A 23814-nucleotide genomic window follows, 5' to 3' on the forward strand; every position below is an offset into this window, starting at 1 on the left:
GTATAATGGCTGAAATGTGCATGTCTTTGTGGATCTATCTACTGCTTTTGTATTGACTGGAGGAGCTGCATTAATTTTGCAGACATCTGTTGCCTCTTTTTGTATACGATTCAAGTAGCGTTTTGTGTTTTTTAGGATCCTGATATAGAGGGTCAATCACTGGATAAAGCACTGCTATTAGAAGAGTATAGGAATCAAAAGTAAATGGTAAAACTTGCCAGACAGGTAACCAGTAACTGTTAATTAAAAATATATGGAACATATTTCTTGAGTACTATGAAGTTCCATGGGCAATCACAATCATTAAAATGATACTTTCCCTGTAAAACTCTGATAATTACATAAAGCAGACCGAATCTCAGCATTATCTATGTGGCAGAAATAATGCAAACCCAATGCTCTCCTCAGGTGCAGTGGTTGACAGCTCTTAGAGAAGCTAGCATTACTGTTCAATGATGTGTCCCTGGAAATACCTCGGCCTCCACAGATCCTAACACACCTCAGTGCATACACAATTAGGGAAGAGAGAGACATGTAGTATATAGTGAGGAAGACAGAGAGCCTGCTAATGCATTTAGTAGCCAGGCCTCGTTTAAGAAAAGCCCTTAATGACTTTAATTGATCTTTATTAGCTTCAATTAGAAAGGGACACTGGGGAGGAAACAAGGTTGTGATTCCTGCAGACGGCTCAGTGGAGGTGAGCAGGATCACAGCAACAGTGGGAGACAGTTTCTGAGAACTATGCTGGAAATAAATTTACAGCTGATGTAAAAGCAAAAGGCATAATAGTGGGATTATGTTTTGATGACCTATCGAGCTGAAACCTTGTCATACTGTATGGCATAGGGAGTGACATTAGCATGTTACACTGTGCTGCTAGGTGTAAATTATATTCTCTAACACCTTAAGCAGCTGCCTGAGAATTAATTTCAGAACATACTATAACTTGAACTTCATTTATCACAGGGAATATATTACTAGAGTGAGACTATGTATTCAAACCAATGGGGGAGAAAGAATGTGAGGAGGTGAAGGCGAATTATTGTACATGCAAACGTTTTAGGTGCTCCATCCATCACATAGTAACATCTGAGGAACAAGACGAAGCTGTCCACAGTGCCCTGACCTTTAAAAGACACAGTGAGTCTGGGCTAGAGACAGAAGAACTGTAGCAACTTCTTCCTGACGCTTGGCTTCGAGTGATCACAAACCAACGAAATAACAGAAACATGTTTTTTAAAAGCACCCGACTGCACCTTAGAACACACATGCATCAACACTACAATGAGCGGGTGGAGGGAGGTTTGGAGTCTTCTCTCACCCCCGTTCTCTGCGGCCTGCTGGAGCGGGGGGGCTAGGAGGAGTTGGCCGTCCGACTGCGGTCTGGAGTGTGGGGCCTCCCTGCTGCTGCGGAGTCGGGGCGGTCTGCCTCTCCCCACCGCAGGGAAAAGGGTAACACCACCTGGGTCTGGGTGCAGTTCCCCCCTCCAGGGGCAAGGGTACCTAGACCCGGTTCGTAGAGTACGCTTGGGGAGTGTGATCGTGTGTACAGCGTCTCTTTATGTCTGTCTCCACGTTGGTTGAGTGTGGAGTAAGTGCATATGAGAGCATGAGGGTGGGAATGGATGTTTGTGTCTGTGTGTGCCTGTATGTCTGTGTCTATATGTCAGGTTGGGTATCAGACGCCACCTCTCTGGGGACATCTCAGGCCCTCCAAGGTTTGGAGGCCTATCTCCACCCACCACCACTTCCCCTGCCAGTGGCGGACTCCCTCAGGTGTCGGTGCGTTGGTGGTTCTTTGTGTCTGGGGGTGGGCGTCCGGGTACACACCGGCTCACTCCTTGGCGGCCGCTTATCGGGGCCTGGAGCCTGGGGCTCGCTCGGGCCACTTCGGAGGTGGGGTGCCCCCGGCCTCTCGGCCTGGGGCTCGGTCACTCAGGCACAGCTGGCTGCCGGCGGAGCTCACGGGCGCGTCACTGCAACTCCCCCTGGCTTCTGCTCCGCGGCTGCTGAGTGAGCCCTCATCTGGGACTCTCCTCAGCTCTTACTGGGACAGTGGCGCGGCTGCCCCTCTGTTGGTCTTCCTTGGTCTCTTGTGTTCTGGGGGCCTCTGGATGTCTGGAGTTTTGATCTCCTCCATACCTGCTTCATACCCTGGAGGACGGGGCTGTGGCCCCCCACACTCCCTAGCAGATCGTTACATGGAGAAACCTTTGGAATGCAAGCATGCTGATCCACACAGGTATGCACACAGGTGTACACACGGGTATTCACAGACGCGGACTACAGCTTTCTTGGCTGCTGCCTCAAAGCACATTGTGCGCTGTCTATCTTGCGTGCTGCACAATATCGTTTATTATTTAGTATCTACTGCTAGCTAGTTTATTGTGATGGTGCCGTTTTTTTTATTATGTTGCTCTTTGTTGTTTGCTTTCTCTTCTGTTTTTTTTCTCCATACAGGTGACCCAGGTGTTTTTTTTTTGTTTGTTTTTTTTCTTTCTTCCCCCCCTTCTCACCGTCTCTTCTCCCCTTTGGTTTTCTTTCTCTCCCTCTCTTTCTTTCATTCTTTCTCCCTGTCCTATCCCCCAGTCATGTCTGTCCCGTTTGTAGCAACTGAAAATAAAATAAATTCATAATTATAATAAAGGTCAATCAAATGGACCAATATGGCAAGGCCATGATGATCCACTTGGTAAAATAAATCCGCTTGGCATCTTTCTTGGCCTTAAGACAACAATTCTGATGGCTAAAGATCCAAACGGGACACAAAAAAAAAAAAAAAAAAAAAAACGACTGAAGCTGTCATACAGTTCTCAAGCAAGGTGTCAACACAGAAAACAATCAGCAAAGTGAAGTTCCAGTTCAAAACCGGCATGCTATCTTTGGATTAGCTGGTTTGACAAAATTTAAAATGGTTTTCAAGATGGCGGCTATCAAATTTCTCTGTTAACCAAGCTTTCTGCCTCAGGCTCTGGGCCAATTCACAGAAAGAAAAGGAACGTTTCATGCGTCATTTAACTTCTGCACAAAATGGATCAATTGAGCACCGCCTACTCCAATCAGAGACATTATCTGAGGAATATCTGAAAAGCGACAGATATACAAAGAGCCTAAAAAATATAACACTAAAATGCAACACAAGTAATGCTCCAGAAAATTATTCTGCAGATTTGATAATCAGAATCACACAAAGCAGTAAAAAAGGCCTAAATATACCTGTTAATACATTTACCATTTACCAAACATGACAGCTGCACATTAGAGCTCTGAAACTTTAAATTGCATGCACTTAAAAATGAAAGGTTACTCATTGTGTTCAGTTCTGTCACTCTACACAATAGTCTAATAAAGTAGACGTGGGCTTTAGTTTATTGCTACGTATTGATGTGCCATCCTGGAGGAGTTCGACTAACTGTGTAATCTCTGCAGGGTCCATGTACCAGTAGTGACCCTGGCCCTATCCAAATGCAAAACTAGTGAAAAAACAGTCAGATAAGGTAAGAGTGGCCTCAACATGTAAAACTATTCCTGTTTTGGGGGTTTTCTCATTGTTGCCCATCTAGTGCACCTGTTGTTAAATTCATTAACACCAAAACAACAAGCTGGTTTTAAACCCGCTGTGGTACATCCCTGAGGATGTACCAACCCGCTGTGGTACATCCTCTTGCTTGCCAGATCAATGTCCCACAAGTTTAACTGATGTGATGCTGTACTCTAATTAAAAAGTGTTCCTGCAATCTTTCGGAGGACTGTGTAAAACATATGCCTGGATAAATTTCTGCATTTTAAAATCTGATTGTGTAAGTACGGAAGAGAACAAAAGTCTTAACACTGGTCTAGTAGTTTTTACTTTCTTTCATAAACACTTTAAAAACTAACTTCTAAGAGCAAATTACACATTTCTCATGATTTTCTTATATCACATTTGGAAAGTAAATCTACTTTTTGTTAGTTTAGGTAAAATTACCATTTTTGCTTTTAATTTAACAGAGCTGCATTTTGCTTCCCATATGTGACAGCTGACTAGAGTCTGGCAGCCCTATAAGGTTCACTGAGCCAGTAACAAAGGGCTTTGGTAATTATGTCAGGGCTCCAGCTCCCTTGCATCAAAGTCATAGACAGTTATATAAGATGCACAAAGTTAGCATAATGTCACCCACAGGTTTATCAAGTCTGATTCTAAACTCTCGAGAAGAGGTTTTGCGCTGTTGCCATCTTGGCGTTTTGCAAATGCACGTGACGAATGAGGGGCAGAGGTAACTTGGAAACAGCAAGCTCACTGGCTAACAAATCGTGACTGAGCATACCCAGAAAATGCTAAAACTAATTTTTTGTCAGGAAAGTGTTTACACAAGACTTTTATAGGAAGACTTTTTGTAACCGCAGGTCCTTGCCCCCCTTTGGGGGCCATTACAATGAATGCAGCCAGACACGTCAATAGTGGCTTTGCTTTCCAGACCAAGCTATGTCCATCTTAAATACTGTCTATGGTCAAAGCGTGTGCTAATGTTTACAACTAAGAGACAAGAATAACTCCTGCTGGTCATAAAAACAGAGTAGGAGGGGGAAAGGACAGCACGTGGTTTCTGGGAAAAACAGTTATGTAAATACACTCATCGTCTCTTGTCTCCAATATTTGTGTCAAGACCAGAAGTCTTAATGCGTTAGCTTGCAATGCTAGTCGAGCTAGTCTGTCTGTCTAGCTGGGGAAACAACATCTGTTGGTCTGTCTGCGTGGAATTAAATCCCTACTTTGAATACACATAATATTCTCCCATTCTTGAGCCGGATTCTAATGGAGTCGACTGGATCACATTCAGGTTTGGATTACAAAATTAATGGATTTTGATGCAATGAATATAGATTAAATGCAGCTTTTACAAAACAAAAATGACCTTCTGAAAGCTTAACTTCTCTAATAACTTCATACATTTCAATTACATTTCTAATTGCTATGGCATTTACATGCTTTGGTACAGCACCTAAACTCTCCTTCATAACTGTTGCATTTCTCTTACACCCTAAAACAATGTTAAACAATATTAACTCTAATATACAAATAAAAAGACGGATAAAGCAAAGACAATATGCTCAGAACTGAAGTGAAAATCTCCATCCCATTCACCGAGTCCTTCCTCCAGCCCACCATACATGACTTCCTCTTCCCAGTGCCGTGTTTGTGTTTCTAGAGGGAGCTGGCTGACCCCTGACCCCAGGCTAATGAGAGCGATAACGAGGATTAAAAGGGGGTGACTGGAAGGTGTCTGAGAGTGGGGTTTAAACAATTACACTGGGCTGCCAACATGCCTTTCTTCATGACTCAGGAAATTACAGTCTCCCTCTCTTTCTCCCCCACACACTCTTTCAGTCGGCACACAAAAGATAGGGCTTATGGAAAATAATAAATTATCTCGGGGCCACGTTAACTTGGATGTAAATCGCTGGGCAATTATGTTTTAATAGCCCTTTAAGAGAATGAGTAATTGGGTTGACACTACTGGGGTTGATCAGGCTCACCCATCTCTCTTTCCCTTTGTGGCCGGTGGAAGAGAGCTGTGGGTCTGCGAGGCGGTCAGCCGGCAGCACGACTGCAGCTAAGGTGGTTAGCCTCTGAAAAACTGTAACAGCGATATCAGAGAATCTGGATAACTATTTTCATTCTATTAAAATGAAACCTTTTCTTGCTCCAAAAAGACATGCATTGTCGATATCTTTGTTAAACATTCTTCTTTATTCTCAGCATATTTCCTTTTTTGCTAAGATGTTCTCACTCTTCGTTTGCCAGAGATGATTTTATACATAAGACTTTCTCCTGATTAAGTTTTTGTTTTTGTAAAAGGTGCTTTGTCGCTAAGAAGACCCTGTGGCTATCTGTGTCTACCAATGGAGGTGGTGTTCATATACTACATACTTGAAAAGAAGATGTTGCAAAGCAGTTCAAAAGCTATATCTGTACGGGCAGTAAAAATTACATCACTCTACTAAATATAGCTTTTAAAATGACCGGTTGTATTTATAACAGGAGGATATGAAAATATTATAATCTTAATTAAATGAGCAAGGTATCTGTAACAAAAACAAAAAAAAAACCTCTGTGCATGGAGTGGGAGGAGAGCCAGATGCTCAAAAAGTCTATTTATCACTACCATGAAATCTGGCAACCCACTGGCTATGTTTGATGACAATGGGCAAAACTCTGGCTGTTGTAGCCGGTGTATATCAGGACCAAGACATGCTGGAATTTTTTTTTTCTACAAATACACATTTTGAAAATGTTAATTAAAAGCAAAACTGTCACCAGAGAAAAGACGGTGGCTTCAAAATTTTATTGTGACAAACAAACTAGCGAGCTAACTGTTAACTAACTCTGTTCAACTTTGTAAATACTCCTTTTCATGGATGTCTGGATGTTATACTTTATTGTAACATTTTGGAGAACACTGAACGTTTCATTTAAGATGAAAGAATTTGGAGTGTTTTAAACTGTCAGTCATGCCACAGTGTTTGAGAAGAAGAAGAAGGGTTTGGAATGGCTAATGACGTGAGCGTGTTTAGATTACGAGTGGACTACTAACAGAAACCTGAATTCTTCTTGTACCAAAAGTCTCGTCCCTTACCTACAGATTCTGTATGTTTCTACGAGGACATCTATTAATAGTCAAATTATGTCATCAGACCTTGTAATTTAGCGATCATAAAGGAGAAAGGAAAACTCTGGAACCTCAGCCATAATTCCATTTTCTATTAAAAAAATTGAGTTGCTCAGAATGCACATTCAAACCAACCAAACCACTGTATTTATAGCACAACAGTGGATACTGTCACTGTTTTTAAGGGTGACAAAGTAGCATCTTAGTTCACTTAAATCATCAAGAAACAGAATTTAAATAAAATGTTAAATTATATTTGATAACAAATATGTTGCAGGTTTTTATGTCAGTCTGAGTATAATTCTGATTAGAAGCTTAATCGCCATTTTCATCCCTACTATCAGACACACACACACACACACACACACACACACACACACACAGAGCTGAGCAGGCTCCTGACCAGCACCCTTCAACCTCTGAACTCGGGTCCAGATTGTGACCTCTGGATTATCACCATGTGTCTTGATTTGGCCAGCCCCGGGGGAGTGGCGGTGTAGGTAGAGGAGGCAAAATCGATGGAGAGAGGGAACAGATCACAACAGGCCAAACCTGGTGAGCTGAGAACCACCAAATGAGACTGGAACAACACGAACAGCAGGGGTGAGGAGGAGGGAAGGAAGGAGGATAGAAAAAAATAGGAAAAAAATTGTGATAGGATCTGATGCTAGGCTGAGTTTGACATGGAAGAAGGAAATAATCAAAATCCCCGGCAGGTTGTCGGACCTTACCGCAATGAACAAGCAAATGGTGGGATAAACCTGTATTTATCTTCTTATACTTTCATCTCGGGAAGAAGACAAACGGGGTAGGAAATCGATCAGATGAGCATCTGTTAGGCTTGGCAACAGTCGCAAGTCTGCAGAAATGGATTTTAAAGCCCATTTTTCAATTTCGTCTTCATTACTGTGAGCGTCGTGCAGGCGCTTAAAGGACACTTCCACAGTAAAAGAAGAAAAAAGATCTGCGTGTGCATTGTGCAGGCTACTACACCTCAGTTCTTTGCCCTGTTTCCTTTCATAGATCCACAAGACGCAGTGAGTGCTCGACGTGGACAATTTCTGTCATGTTTTCCCACAGAGGTAATGGAACAAGACTAACAAGTGTTTTTCTTTGATAAAACTTCCTGTTATTTAAAAATTAAAATGCTATCTATGTAAGTGTTATTTACACAAACACAGCAGAGGTAAAAAAAATTAATTGTGAGCGTGTGTTTGGTCTATCACGTAGTGGGGATGAAGCATGTTACATGTGTATGATGCAGCACAGCTCAAGTTGTCTTTTAAGCTTGCAGGCTTCACCCCATTTGTGTTACAATACTGCGATCACCTTTGAAATCTGCACTCAAAATGATTTAACACCACAGCAGTTACAAGTTTTCACTGGCTCTCTTCTTGTCAGTGTGCTTACAAGAATTTACACAAAACCTGTGGTTGTCCATTTGTTTACTGAATTCTACCAGAATATTTTAGACAGTGGGGACTTTATGACTTGATATGTTAATCAAAAATATCTACAGACATCATTTCTAGAAGCCAGGGATGGCATTTGGTATCATCATCATTTATAAACAGAAAACAACTGTTACTGCTTTTTGTCGATGTGGACAGTATAAAAGATTTTACCGTATAAAAATTCATCATAGCGATAGCTTTTAAAGGTCCTTCATGTGCTCACAAGGCCTTCTACTTAGTATGCTTCCTGCACCTGCGTGTCTTTATATCTGAAACTGTGTCATTGTGCCTGTGTGTATCCTTTTCCTCTACCTCCCATCCTCCCGCTGTTGCTCGCCGAGGTTCTTTTATTCCCTCCTGAGCAGCTCTGTCACCCATGTCGCCGGGGGACAAGGAGAATGTCGCGTTTTTTCCCCTGGATCAAAAATTTACGAGCAATTAAAAGGCGGCCGACGCCCAGCATCCATCAACCCCTGCGTGCAGCCAGGTTGGGTGAGGGGGACTTGCAGTAAACCACAGGCTATATACTTTTATATCTGTTTTCCCTCCGAAGAGGGAAGGTTATGACAAAATTATGTTTTACTGTTCCTGGATCCGACCACGATGTAGAAATCTTTCATGAAACAGGCTCGTTGGAGGTCAGAGCCTTTAGAAGGGAGGACAGACGGAGAAATATGTATGTGTATGCATGTAAAAGTGTGCGTACTGTTCATGTCGGGTGATTTTCAAAACCACGGCAGAGGCCTTAAAAACAAAAAGAATAGCTCTTCCAGTTGCTGAGGGAAGAGTGACCTAATTACTCTGTTGTTTATTACTGCAGAGCTCTGATTTATGTCCCCGGGCTGATGGAATTTCAACACTGAGTCTTCCTCGTCAATAACGACACATTCTTTCTGTATTTGATTACGCAAACACACACAGCCCTGCACAATGATCCATTGCGACACACCTAATACACAAAAAGGCACGCGAGGCCTCATACATCAACGCAGTCACTCTTTCACTTTTTCTGGCTCCTCGCGACAGGCCCAGACTCATTTGCATCCTTAATTGTGTTGTAATGTACTTTTAATTTGAAAATGGAGGCAATTAATTATTTTGATATGGAACAAAATGCCGCAAATGTAAACATTCTAATAGTTCTCCATGAACAGAGTATCATTTTTCAAAAGAGGGATTGAATCTTATCTCATTTTTTAATGCCACAGTTTTTTCCCTCGTTTTTTTTAAAGACACCATTACACCACTCATGCATTCTCCTTGATATTCACTTTGGGTTTTTTTGCAACCGGGGCAGCGTTTCTTTGATCTATTCCACCACTGTTATTTTCTATCTCAATCTCCCACAGGATAATTACTGTAGTTGCACCTATGCTATCAGAAGAGATTAAATGAAATTAAGCCCGTCTGGACGCTCTGCTTGTTCTCCGTACGTCATCCCTCTGCTGCAGACTCTCCTCCTTCTATTTCTAGGTTAGAGAGGCTTCGAGTGGAGATGTGAAACGCAGATTTGTTGCTGTGTTTTTTTTCTTCCCTTCGCAGACCATGTGATCAATAGGTGTCAATGTTCAAAGACTACAGAGCAACGCCAGAGGAGAGGAAAGGAAAGGAGAGAAGAGGGAGATCCATTTGTAGAGTTCCTAGAAAAAAAACCTGACAAATTCACTCCCTCAGTCTGATAAACTCAGCACGGAGAGAGACAGGATGGATGCGTGTTATTCCTTTTTCGTCTTTTCACCCATTTCCATCACCTTTCTTTCCCTCTCCCCTCTCAGACTCATACACACAGTTTTTTTGTCCTTTTATATCTCTATTCCCCCCCAACACCCCCCCACTCTCTCTTCTGATTCTCCTGAGGGTGCTGGGAGCCGGCTGACATCACAGCCGGCCCGGCAACAACCTATAAATTATGAGTGACAAGTCTTTGGACCAATAAAAGCACCACCATATTTCATGCACAGTAAATCTGATTGCAGATTGCTGTGGCGTGTGGCGGCTGACATGTTTATTGTCGTCATGGCAGTGGGAGCAGAGGGTGGAGAGGCGGAGGGTGGTGGGTCGCTCCCCAACATCAGAGTTATTTTTTTTGTTGCTTTTTACGAAAGCTCCCAGTCTATATGGAGGTCAAACAGATGGGAACTCTAGGATGCGTGCGACCCATTCCACCCACCCAATGCCCCACCAAATCCCCCAACACACACACATCAATGCCAACTCACCCAACATCTATAAGGAAGCTATTTTTCCTGCAGCTTTAACAAAGCCATGCAGTCGATGCTTTCTCTGCAGCCATCTGTCCCCAATCCGCACATGCTCCCAACAAAACTTTTAAAGAGGTTACATCCAGCAACTCTGATTTTCCTCAATTAAAGCGAAAGCTAACTTTTTGAAAGAAGAAATAATGTTCTGCTCTGTTGTTTGCGTTTTGTGTCCATCCTGCGAACACCGTCTCGCTCTGACGGATCAGTAATCCTCTGCTGTACAGCCTCTAACTATTGATGCTGTTTGATTAATGTTTGCTAAAAACTGCACTTCAAAGCTGTTATTTGAATCTTCACAAGAAACTCGAGTTTGCGACAGATTGGCGCTGACAGCACGGCAAAGTCAGTCATTATTTAGAGGACTAACATGCTGATTTCGGTAACAAAATGAAACTTTTGGACAATAAGAAAAATATTTCTTGATTTTAGAGGAACAGGCATCAGCTGAAAGACGTGGATGTGCATGAATAGTGTGCAGTTTCAGTTTCTCTTTCCCCTCAACCCCAAACTTGCCGTGGCAGATGGCTGCCCCTACCTGAGCCTGGTTCTGCTGACTTCCAGTTAAAAGTGAGTTTTTCCTTCCCACTGTCGCTAAGTACTCATTTTTTGCCAGGACAACATTTTGGGACTAAATTATAAGGAAGCGATGTGTAAAAAAAATGTAATTTCTATTAGTAGATTACAGTTATTTATCTATTACTTGGTTATTTTGTTGTAGTGTGAATGGCCATGGAGGAAAACTTAAGAAAACAGTTTTCCCAAATCTATGCCCTTTTCACATGTTCCAAAGCCTTCCACTCAGTGACACTCCTGCTAAAGGGAGCTGTGTAACTGTTGGGATTGGGTCTTACCTTATAATACCTTAAGGTAAGGTCTTACCTTACCTTTATCTTAATATCAAGTGCCTTGGGGCTACTGTTTTTTGAGTTGGTGCCATATAACTAACAGTGAATTGAATTTCTACAACATAGTATTGTTGCTTACTCCTAAAGTGGCCCTATACTTTTTTCTTATGTCTGTCCTATGCATGTCTAGGGGCTGGTCATTGTAAATATGATCAAAGCTTTAAATAATTGGGCCAGCAGATTCGAATGTAGTCCCTGTGAACCATAAGCTCTGGCTTCAGATTGCTCTAAACACTCAGTTTCAGACAGTTTTTTCTACACTGTATGGTGTCAGTGACAGCAGATACCCTTAATTTGGTCTCCTTATACATACAACTGCTCTTCAGACCTGCTATTTATGAAGGTGAGCCAATGAGACAAAGCTTGTTTCAGACAGTGGATGAACTAAACGAAACAAGGACGAGTACAAAGATTATACATAAGAATAAATAAGGATTATTTACACTAAGAATCATGCAAGTTCCACTAGTTGAGTCCAAAAAGATTTAAAGTTGAAATTAGTATAACAGATCTACTTTATGTCTGTCCAAAGCCTACTTTTAGAAACATAATTCTGTACAGTTGGACTATTTTATGGTAATAATATTATTAATAACGAAAACACACTCTGCTCTTTATCATTTTCTTCTTGATTTTATTTAAGCCATCTTCTTCTCAGGACCTCAAGTACTAATGAAAGCATCTCTTGTCTAACCTCATACAGCGACGCGCTTCAGGACTGTCTTTAATTTTCTTAAACCTGGATCCTCTCGTTACAGATATCACATCTAATCTTTAATGTATTGCAACAACCTTATTGATGGTAAGTGACCCTGTGCTTGTGGCACTGCCTGGTCCACCCGTCCTGACGCATGTAATAAACCATTCTTTATAATTAGTGTGGCCGCTGCAGTATGATCAGGGCATTACAAGTCCTCTGCCATAGCCCCTAAATGGGCAGATTTCAACAGATGCCCGCTGGTGTGATCGGCATCATTATATTTTAATTAATCCATTCTTCTCACAGCAACACAGTAATTACAATCTATTTTATGACATGGCATGCTGCGAAAGAGGGGATGGAAGAGAGAAATAAGAAAGGAGTGAGCGAGAATAACAGCGAGCAAAAAGGGAAAAGGAGAGGAGAGGAATGTTGAGGAAAAAAAACTACAAAGAGAGGCGAGGAGTGTTAGTTACAGCAAAGATGAAGAGAAGCAAGTTTAAGGTGAGTGAGACGGTGAGGAGGGAAAAGCATCACTAACACTATGACTGATTACCGGTATGTCATCGCCTGGCAGACACTGTGAAAGCATTGTAAAACCGTTTATGGGATGTCTAGAAGAGCATGGGTTTCTCTCTCGCTCACTCGCTCTGGTTCTACACCAAGAGAGAGAGAGAGAGAAGCTCCAGTCCCTCCAGCCTGTGTCTGTAAATCACTGCAGGTACGGACACTCAGACACGCTGTGGGTGTGATAATAACATTAGAGGATTACAATGACACTCCTCCCCGGACAAGATCACCTGTCTCAACTGTCATAAAACAGACTGCTGCTTTTTGTGGTTGAAGCACTTTATATATGAGGAGAGTGTGGAGGTGTGAGCAAAGACAAAAGTGGTGTGTATGTGTGTGTATTGGTGTGTGTGTGTGTGTCAAAAGTGGTGTGTATGTGTGTGTGCGCGCATGTGGAAACAGCATCAGTGGATAGGTAGTAGAAGTCTGGTTGTTATGTTAACACCTGAGTACTAAGGTTAAACAGATAAAATGTTAATATGTGTTAATGTGTTTGGAGATTTTCTCTTACTTATATTTTGTTATCAAGCCAGAGGTTATATGTGGTTATTGCTCCCAGTCCACAGTGAAGGCTTCAGCCTGCCTTGTTTGCAGTGTCACACATCAGGTCACTGCTAGAGGTTAACTCTCAGATATAAACTGTACATAAAAGATGGACACTGCTCCCGGGCATTGCAAGTGAAGCCAACAGGGGACTGCATAGGGGTGACTACTTTGGTTCAGAATAGGTTGAGATGCTTTTACACCAGTGGTGTTTAGTCGGTTTAAATCAGGTTTGTTTTCCCCCTTTGGTGTGGATCTTTTGCCCAGCTTGACAAGCTGGACATGATGCTGCTACTCAACCTTCTTGTCAGTGTTTCCAAGAGGTCACTTGTGCTGTTGCAGTACAAAAAAAAAAAAAATCCCCAGTGGTCGGTTAAGTATATTCCCCAAAGAGCACAAACATAAAAGACATGCTAGTAAAACTATTGACAAGACTATCAATACTCAATGAATCAAAAGGAGCTTAAAAGAAGATCTGTAATCACTCACCTGACTGCTTTCCCAAATGTTCAGCTGTTAGACTGTTCTTTGCATCACCTCCACATTCCCACACTATCAAACTCAATGCTGACATCATTACACTAGTCCAATCATCTTCTTGCCCACCTTCATTGAGCCAATGAGCCTCCACTCTATGTGCTTTAAATCTCAGCGCTCTTCCAACATTCTCCCTTTCAGAATATCACCTGTGCAACCCACCTCCTCCTCATTTCTGCCTTACTCGAGTATTTCAAAGCTCCATCCAAGCCGCCACCACCCCCAACATCTAGCTTTCAGGGGAGTCATTTCCTAAACCCTATCACCATTGGGGTTCTGTTCTGCCACGATGGGTCATTGGAGCCTAACCACTTAATAGATTAATTCATTTCTCTAATATAGCTCAATAGATTCAGTGGCCAACATAAGTATCTATAACGCCCCAGACTAAATAGAGACTGACAAATTTGCAGGATGTGCCCTTCTAAATATAGCAGTTTCAAAGTTTTAGTGATGTTTTCAATGGTTAAGCAAAAATTATAGTTCATAGGTATAATTAATGGAATCCTACTTTTTATAAATCTGCCCATAAAACTTCCTTTACGCTCGAAATATTTTATCTTGCTGTATTATATTTTACGCCTACAAGATGCCATGAAGCATACAGCACAGGTGTAACGTAATTGAAAGATTATCTTTATTATCGGCACAAGCAACATATATCCTACAAAGCAGCAGCTGATGGTTCATCTGCATTTTTTATCTGTTATTTACAATTGAGGCAAAAAGTCACCAGTAATAACTGTAATTAATTAAAATTATTCAATCCCAGGCAGTAGGAGATAATGATTTTGAACTACTTTGCTTTTCAGCAGTAAAAACAAGTATTTAGAAATGAAGAAATACTGCTGAATTTCTGAATTCACAAATATGCAGAAAAAGGTCAGAAAGTTTCAAATATGACTGTTACACAACAGCAGCACAAACTTTTAAGTCGAAATTGTGACGTTTTTAGTACCTTTGACAGCAGCTACAACTTCTCATTATACAACGTTGCCCGCAGTAATTTGATATCAACTTTTAGTAACTGAAACTACGTCACTAATCGTTCACACTACAAATTCCAAAATACTGATACTGCCAGTGCTACCCCTCAGTCTCCTAGTAGATGTACGAATGGTATAAATTTGGAGAGCCCAGATGACATCTCTTTGGAGTTATCATGTTCAGAAGATTTTCAGAAAACTTGACCTCTAACCTTGAGGTCAAGGTCATTTTTAGGAGATGCACTTATGGTATCAAATTGAAAACCTCCCTGAGGTTTCTTCCCGTTAAAAGGCAGATTTTCCTTCCTGCTTTCACCAAGTGCTTATTCAAAGGGGCCCTTCTGATTGTTTGGGGTTTCTCTGTATTACTGTAGGGTTTTCATCTTACAATGTAAAGTGCCTTGAGGCAACTGTTACTGGGATTTGGTGCTATATAAACAGAACTGAATTGATTTGAAATGAATTTAATGAAATTATTTGGCCAGATGACTTTTCACATTTTAGTTAAATAAAATATTTGTTACATAGGCAAATATTGGAGAGTGAGAATATTTATAGATAAAGCGACTGTACAATTCATCTGCCACAGGAGATGCACAAAACTATTTAAATCATTCAGTGGATATATGATGTCATCTGTTCTTCCTATTGGATATTTATTTGAAGTTTGGTAATTATGGGCTATTGCCAGAAATATTTATAGTGATGCTGGCAAGCAGAATGTAATTAGTTAATCATTGAATACAAATTATTGTTGATGCTAAATTCGAGATATTGTGTTCACGAGAATGGGACAGACAACCTGAAAACAGTGAGAGAGCTGAGTGAGTCATTGTTGGCAGCTGATGTCAACAGTTATAATAACCCTTTTTTAAAAATAAAAAACATAAAAAGGAGGTATAAGGCAATGAGGTGCAAGTGAGGTCAGAGGAGGTGAGGGAGGCGTTGTCTCCTGTTGCTGTTGCAGCAGATGAGTCATCTACAAGCTGAGGTTCATGAACAAGAGAGCACTTGTGCTAGCCAATCGAGCTCAGAGGTTCTGAAGTGGTTTTGTATTATATAAACATCATGAAGGGAAACCTTTTCCATATGATTATACAGAAGAAAAAGACAACATTTGCCTTTTGTCTATCTACATATAAAATAAACTGACTAAGAAACATTTTATAATCTAATCAGGAGGCGAAGAGAAGAGGAGGAGACAGCAGAGCAGATAAGGAGTGTCACAGAGAGATGAGACACCAAAAAGAGCTCCTGGAGAGGTGAAGAAGAGGAGGGTATCAGATAGATAACACACAGAGTTAACGCAGTTTGTCACAGTTCATTTTCGTCACAGCTCAAACAGGGCCGTTGTCGCACAAGAGAAACAGAAGCTCGGGAGATCCGGATTGGTCGATTTTATTTTGAAGTATTGGCAACGTACAGTCAAGCCTATGACTGCTTTATTTACATCACGGCTATAATTCTTCTGTTCTCCTCTTACTGTTGGAAATAAACATGACAATGAAGATGAAAGGGAAGTTAGACTGCACTTGTTTTGTTTTTTACACTTTATGCTAGGGAACCATCTTAGGAACCTTTACTACATTCATTTTTCTCATATATACGCTCAAAAATTTCAGGGCTGGGCAGAGCCATCCCCACCCACCACCAAATATTTCAAGGTCCTTACGACGCCCATGGGGGTTATATTTTTGCAATTTTTCTTGGACTGGAGAAATGATTTTATAAAGTCTGTGCTGTCTGCACAACCTTGGGGTAAGAAAAAACAAGTGTTTCAGCTATGTACTCATAAAAATCTATAGACCTAATGATTAATGCGACTGATTAATACATGAATTAGTTTACAAGTAAGCTAAGTAGGCGAGATGGTGGCAGACTGCTGGGACTAATCCCAGTGGTAACGCCACATGTTTGTGTTGCATGCATGTTTTACGGTACCTATGGTGAACATGGTATCCTGCTGCATTGATGTTCCAGCCAGGCTCTTTAGGGTCGGGGATCTTTGCTGTCTTGGCGATCAGATGCTGAACATCCCTCCACGTCAGCTCAGGACTAGGGCAAGAGACATAAAACAGAATATCATCAAACGCATCTTTCCTTTTGGCCTGTGTTCTACACCGACTGAAACCACAGAGGAAACACTTCAACTCTGCGTGATACTCTGAAAAGAGACCTGCAGGGAGCTCAGCGCTCCAGTCTTGTGCAGAAAAAAGCTGGAGGACGGTTTGATGGGGCGTACAACACACTTTATCAGGCCCACATGTAAAGCTTGCACTGTATTAATGCAAAGGTTTATTGATACATAAACTGCCGCGATGAGACGCTGCCATACCTTTAATAGCAGGTCCTCTAGACATAAAAGCACCTACTTAAAGTCAAGCTTACATTTTTAATAATGGTGTCACTAAAAACTGTGAATCCAACAAAGAATATATGAGACTTTAACAAAAGAGCCAAGAGAGTCGAATGTAGAAAAAATCTTCTTTTTAATCCCGGGCAGGGGAATTCTAATGGAGCGGACTCAAGTGTCATGTCAAGCAATATACTAATGGAATCCAATTAAGACCTTTAAACTGTGCAGAGAGCTGGAGGATATTAGCTCAGTTTTCTATAACAAAAGACCAAAGGGTCGTCAATGAGGGCTTTTTCAGGATATAAAAAGCATAAAGGAAATTGGGTTTTTCTGCTTTATCCACTCATTATTGTTCCCTAAGAAAATGACTTGAATGGAGCATAAGAAAACCGCTTGGCTACCCATTCTGAACACCTTTTCTTTTTTTTTTTCCTGTTCCTGAGGAGAAACGCTTCTGCTGTGTGCCTCAACATCTGTACACAGGCACTCATTTCTCCAGTACAGAAGGATAGAAGGAAGGTAATTAAAGGTATACTACACAGCTAATTTCTCCCATCATTAATGATAAAACTGCAACACATCATGCATGCATCTGGCTCCGCGCTAAGGTGTAACGTGTCAGTCAACGGCGAAATCTGCACTAAGACGTGGAGATTTAAAAAAAAAAAAAAAAAGGCCTTTGGAAAGTAAAGGGGGAAGAAACCCACAAGTAGCCTCTTCATTATTGTGCGGCTGGGTGTTAGACATCTTGGGAAATATCAGGCGCAGATATAAACAGATGTATTCCATTCACGTATTTGAAAAAAATAAAGCAGAACAAAAGCGGGGAGAGAAGCTTTCATTAGCAGCATAAAACAAAACCCTGGCAAGCAGCACGAACAAGCAGCTAAAACAACATGATAGGAATAATACCAGTAACACTAATAATAGACGGATAGAATGAAACAAAACACAACGCACAAACAATTATTTTAAGCTTTGATTTCAAAGGGATTGGACTGTGCACGTGTGTGCGTGGGGTGGTGTGTAAGCTTTGTACTTTTGAACTGTTGCTGCTCACCGCGTGCATGCGTGTGTGTCTGTGCGCGAGTGTGCGGTCTGTATTATATATTAGCGGCAGCAGCGTGATTCCGTTGTGTGCACTCCCCCACCTCTATCATCAGCACCACCACCACCACCATCACCCCTCTGGTGGAATCAGAGAAAGCCCCGCGGCCCCGGCTGGTTTGCATAAAGCAAACAAAATTAAATTTGCTTTGCTAAATCAAAGCATGTATGGTATTCCAAGCTGCTCTCTCTGGGACAAATTACTTCAAACGGCCTCCTTTGTATCATAACAGAATAAAAAAAAGAAAAAATCAGCCCAATCAGCGGCTCTCCAAAACTCTCGACTCGGGAATTAATTATTGAACCGAGGGCTTCTCTCTCTCCTAGCAGTCAGCGACACAGATCTATTTATTTTGGAAAAGTCGTTTTGCTCTTAAAAACACACTGTTGGCTGAGAGCGCAGTGCTGCTATCTCCCTCTCTTTCTCTCCCGCTCTCTCTCTCTTTCGCAGTGTTTTCACTCCTCTTTGCAGCACAGCCCCTGAAGGGACGTGTGAATAGGTTTAGGCCACGAAATTAATATGAAAACCCCACGACCAGCATCCGCCATAGTGCTGGTTAAACAGAACTATTGCTTATGCTGTAATGGACTTAAGATGAACTGAGCTGTTAACTTGTGAGGTTTATTTCAGACAGAGGTGGCTGGGTTTTTTTCGCTGCAGGAGCTCTTTGTAGGAATGCTAGATGTGCGTTTCTTTCTTTCCACTGCTTTTAGTTTAGTTGCCACAAGTTCAAAGCACTATTAAAGTAGAACAATACAAGTTAATGATGGTTTCTAAACTAAGTTTTGCCAACATCTCTAGTAAATCCACTAATTATTTATGACATCCTAGATGTATTTATATTTTTGACCACCTATTGTATGGTGGAACAGTGGAGTAGTGGGTAGCACTGTTGCCTAGCAAAAGGTCCTGGGTTCAAATCCACCATCCACAGCCTTTATGTGTAGAGTTTGCATTTTTTCCCAGAGTCTGTGTAGATTCTTCCTGGGTACTCTGGCTTACTCCCACAGTCCACAGTTAGTGGTGTTAGGTTCAACTGGTGATTCTAAACGGGCCATAGGTGTGAATGTGATTATTGGTGCCTCTCTGTGTTGGCAACCTGTCTAAGTTGTCCCCTATCACCCTATAGCAGCTCCAGCCTCCTCGTGACACTGAACTGAATAAGTGGGAGAAAAGGGATGGATGGATGCAGCCAGTCTCACACGTAGAGTTTAACCAAAAACATTTGTGGGAAAACATTGTCTAAAGTTGAAATGCATCAAGTAGCAGCAACATGGTAAAGTCTAAGGGGGATTCTTTTTGAAGCTGTTACTATTTTGTATTTTTAGTGCGCTTAGAAAAGCATTTAACTGCAGACTGACTGCTACTGCAGTGAGTAAATGTCATATCTGGTTTGATGCCATTTAACAGCGCTATTACCAATGTACATTTTGGTGCATCCCCACCAGAAATGCGATCAGCTATTATCTACAAATGTCATATACGAAATCAAAAAAGCATAGATAAAACCGTTACTCGTGCTAGCTTGCAAAACAGGCTGCAGTAGACGTTTATAGTGAAGGACTAGGTGGTGAAATACAATAGCTGTCAAGGTAGCAGCAATATGCTGTTTCATCTCTGGACTCATCACGTACTGTTCCTGCCTAGAAGCCTTTCTGGTCATACTTTAATGCAACAGGTACCATGATAGCATCCCATTGTTTTTGATGTACCTTTATCATTATTTCCAGCATGCACGGCACTGTTTACCATTTTACCATACAGAAAGCAGGTGATTACATGAAAATCAGCCAGAAGACGGGCGTCCTGTCTGGGACATGATTATAAACTGAAATATTTTGTTTATAACTTGAATTTTCAGTCACTATTTGGGGAGTGAAGATACCACATTTCATTATTAAGTTTAAAAAACAAAGCTCTCTTTCACAGCATTAACTGCTTATTATAAGAAAACATCTCCAATCTGCAAGTTTTGTTGTCACAGTTAAATGTTCCACATCAGTAAAAACACCAGCAGGGCACTTTTTCCTTGGAGCCTCATGGTGTCCATTTCAGATATAGAGGGACTCCTATTGAACTCTGTCTGACTATAGAGTTTATATTACACTTCGGAAACACCAGCTGTGTTAGAACATGATGCTGACCCTGACCAAGCAACAGAGTGTCCTGATTTGGGACTGAGAACTGATTGACTGTTGTTTGCTAGGCAGATACCAAAGCTCTCCAGTTAACATACTTTCCTAAAGATTGTATTTGTAACTTTAACTCCGTCACAATGACTGCACACAACACCAGCACTTACCTGATTCTACTGAAATGAACTAATCCCAACTTTTTTTTTCTTTTTAAATGCCGCTCTGACTTTAAGCCTTTAAGCTGAAATGTTTCAAAAAGAATGCTGGGATTACTTCTGCTGCACATAGGACAAACATATGACAACTCGTACACAACAAACTAAGAAAATACGTGGACGAACTCGTGTTTCCTGTCATGGATTATCTTACTCTGTCGAAGCTGTTTTCACTAGTGTGAAATTATAATTGCTGACAGCGTCGTCTTCTGTGAGCTAAACTGCGACATTCGGAATAGAGGAGCCGAGTGATCGCTGGTCTGCTGGGGCAGAGTGCGGCTGTATACGAGCAGCCCCTCAAACCCTAACAGCCGTCATCTCCTCGCCAAGGCTCACAAAGCAGCACAGCAGCCATCACAGTGAGCACACAACTGTTTACAAATCCCCAGTTAATAGGATCAGGCCTCATTGACTGGGCCGCTTCGATGTGTCTGATGTAATCTATTAGCTGTATGATAGTCAGTGTCTCAGTCCAATCGATAAACCTGGGCCTCCATATTGCTCCACTGTGGACTGTTACTCCTCTTTAGTGCTGCTTAGAATGCAGGCTTAGTGGCTATAAAAAGTGTGTGCTTGTGCGTGTGTCTGTGTGTATGCTTACCTACTTATTCTTGTATTTTAGATACAATACGCACTTGTATGAAATTTTGAGTTTTTTAGTATTTTTGCTGTAAAACACAGCTGATGTGAAACAGTTAAAAATGTTAATTGTGCCGCATTTCAAAGCATTAAGGGAAGAAACGAGACACATTTGTGTGTTTTGTGTAATAACATTGACACTAAACATGTATAACAAACATGCATCTACACACAGGTGTAATACTCTACCATACAACAGTCCATATGTGTGTCTGAATGTGGCTTTACTGTACGTGGAGTGTCTGGGAGTGCATGTTCATGCGTGTGCGCGCTGTGTTTTTGTGCGCAAGTGTGTCTGTAGCTGGTATAACTGGGTTTCCAATTAAGTTGAACCACAGGCTGGATCAATGCTAGTCCTCTGTGTGCAGGAATGAGAAGCCCTGGGCCCTCCGAGCATGCCCACGAATAATTTATCACTCACACTGGGCCCAGGCAGAGAGGAGGAGGAGGAGGAGGAGAAGGACTGGCATGAGGAGAAGGAGACAGGGAGCGTGAGGACAAAGTGTCCAGCCCGGAGAGAGAACGGCAAATATGGGCAATCGAGGAGACAGAAAGATGGAGGGGTGAAGAATGCAAGAGAGAGCAAGACCCAGAGGAAAACAATGTCAGCTCTCGATCATTTAGAAGCATCACTCTCCACTATTTTTTTTTTCTTCCAGTAAACAAGCATTGAAAATGAAATACTGTAGGGAGCACAAGCTATGTAATTCTTTTAACCATACTTTCAAATGCTGTAAGCTGGAAAGAGAGAAGAAAAGATAAATAGAGCCATTATTTTACTGTCAGTTTTCCAAAAATCTGTCACTTTCATGTTCCCACAATATAAAGGAAAGTCTTGTTGATTTGACTATATATTTTTTTTGCATGATCAATCAATAATATTTTTACAACTCCCATCTGGGTTATGATTTACACAATTTTACAAATTTAGCTTAACACATTGTAACTTGTAATGATGTTTTTTTATACTCCTCACCCTCATCATAAACATGAATGTCATGGTAAATTTGGGCCTTTATTACTTTTCTAACTGTTCTTTTTTCAAAGATAGAATTACTGTACAGTACAAATCTTTATGGATTTAAAAATTAATAACTAGGTTGGAAAATCATTTGGGATCTTCTTGAATCCAAGCAGGGTCAAATTTATGCATACATAGTCAAATATATCCAAACACACAAGGAGAATTATAGATGGAGTGGTCTTATGGAGCCATTTCTAAACAACAGCTAATTCCAATATCAAACAAGTAGAAATTATTCCCCAAAGAGGATCTAGAAGAAGACCTAAACTGTCACCCTTTGATGGGAGGAAATGAATTAGGATGTTAAGGAATGACTTTGGAACCATCGACGCTCAAGCCTGCCATGAACTGGAAGCTGTTGGAGCAGCTTTGCATCCCGTGTGTGAGTTTTGCATCGCCATAGACTGAGAAGATACCAACCACGAAAGAAGCCCCTGGTCCAACACCGACATCTTCAAGCTGAAGTGAAATTTGCAGCTCCCTACACGGACAAGCCAAAAGCCTTCTGGAGAAAATTATATGATCAGCTGAGACAAAGATTGAGCAGTTTGACCACAGGGACAAGACAAGTTTGGGGGAGTAAACGTGAGGCTTTCGAACCTGAGACCACTGTACCAACTATCAACCATGGTGGTGGTAGCATCATGCTCAGGCGCTAGTTTGCTTTCAGTACACAGGACAAAATGTGTGGAATAATAAAGGAGGAGGACTACGTCTGAAGTCCTCAACTTCACCTCAAATCAACAGCTAGACCAGGGATGTCGAATTCAAGGCATCGAGGGCCGGTGTCCAAATTTGGTCCGCAGCCTAATTACATTTGGCCTGCGAAGCCATACCAAATTATTATTAGAGCTGGCCTGCTGGTATTATACAGCTAATATATATATTGTTTAGTATTAAGCTTTGCTTGTTCCATATTCAGTTTTTCAGCAAAATGTGTTTGAGTCCATAAGAAGAGATTTTTTTTCAATAAATATTAATGTTAGCCCGCGACCTTGTTCCAGTTTTGAATTTTGGCCCACTGTGTATTTGAGTTTGACACCCCTGTTTTAGATGAAACCCTGGGTCAACACACCTGAATCAAATGATTAGTTCAGGCCTCTGGAAAATTTCAAGACATGTTGAGGAGGTAATTTAGCCATATAAATCAGCTATGATGTATCAAGGACACATCTAAAACCTGCAGGACACCCGCCCTAGAGGCCTGGAGTTCGACATCTGTGAGCTAGACGGTTAAAACTTAAACACAATAAAGTGTTCCAAAAGGACAATGATCGCTGGCAGACATCAAACCTGGTTTTAGGATGGATAAAGCAGGCTAACCTTGAACTTCTGGCCTTCTCAAAACCCAACTTCAACCCTATTGAAAGTTTGTGGAGCATGCATGCGTGGACCACGACAGGAAATCAACCAATTTAAATGAACTACACCAATCACTACTGAATGTCTTATACTAAAATGGCTTCTTTCTCTCCAATTAAATTGGCTTGTAAGTTTTTGTGTGATCCTGCTGACAAACAGTCAGTCAAAGAAATGGCAATTATCACGATCTCCACCTCTGTTTATGCCTTGGTGGAAGAATTATAGTTGAGACACATTCAAATTTTGGCCTCATTTTGACCTCTGATGAAAACTAATGGGTTGGCAAATGTGTGCATCAAATCTGTCAGTATATTTAGGTAGTAATTCATCTATCCTAAACCACAAAAGTCAATCTGAAAAATGGTGCTC

General features: G+C 41.3%; 1 protein-coding gene across 6 annotated transcripts in view; it reads right to left on the reverse strand.

Annotated features, from left to right (window-relative positions):
- LOC102288865 (furin) overlaps positions 1-23814 on the reverse strand; it is a 208697-nt gene that overhangs the window by 38587 nt on the left and 146296 nt on the right. For all 6 annotated transcript variants that reach the window (XM_014334224.2, XM_042221864.1, XM_042221861.1 and 3 more), the window contains one exon: positions 16548-16661. In XM_014334224.2, the coding sequence (XP_014189710.1) occupies positions 16548-16661 (114 nt within the window). The remainder of the gene's footprint in view (positions 1-16547; positions 16662-23814) is intronic.

The sequence above is a fragment of the Haplochromis burtoni genome, unplaced genomic scaffold, assembly GCF_018398535.1.
Source record: "Haplochromis burtoni strain Fernald_Lab_line unplaced genomic scaffold, NCSU_Asbu1 Contig_76, whole genome shotgun sequence".
Lineage (NCBI taxonomy): Eukaryota > Metazoa > Chordata > Actinopteri > Cichliformes > Cichlidae > Haplochromis > Haplochromis burtoni.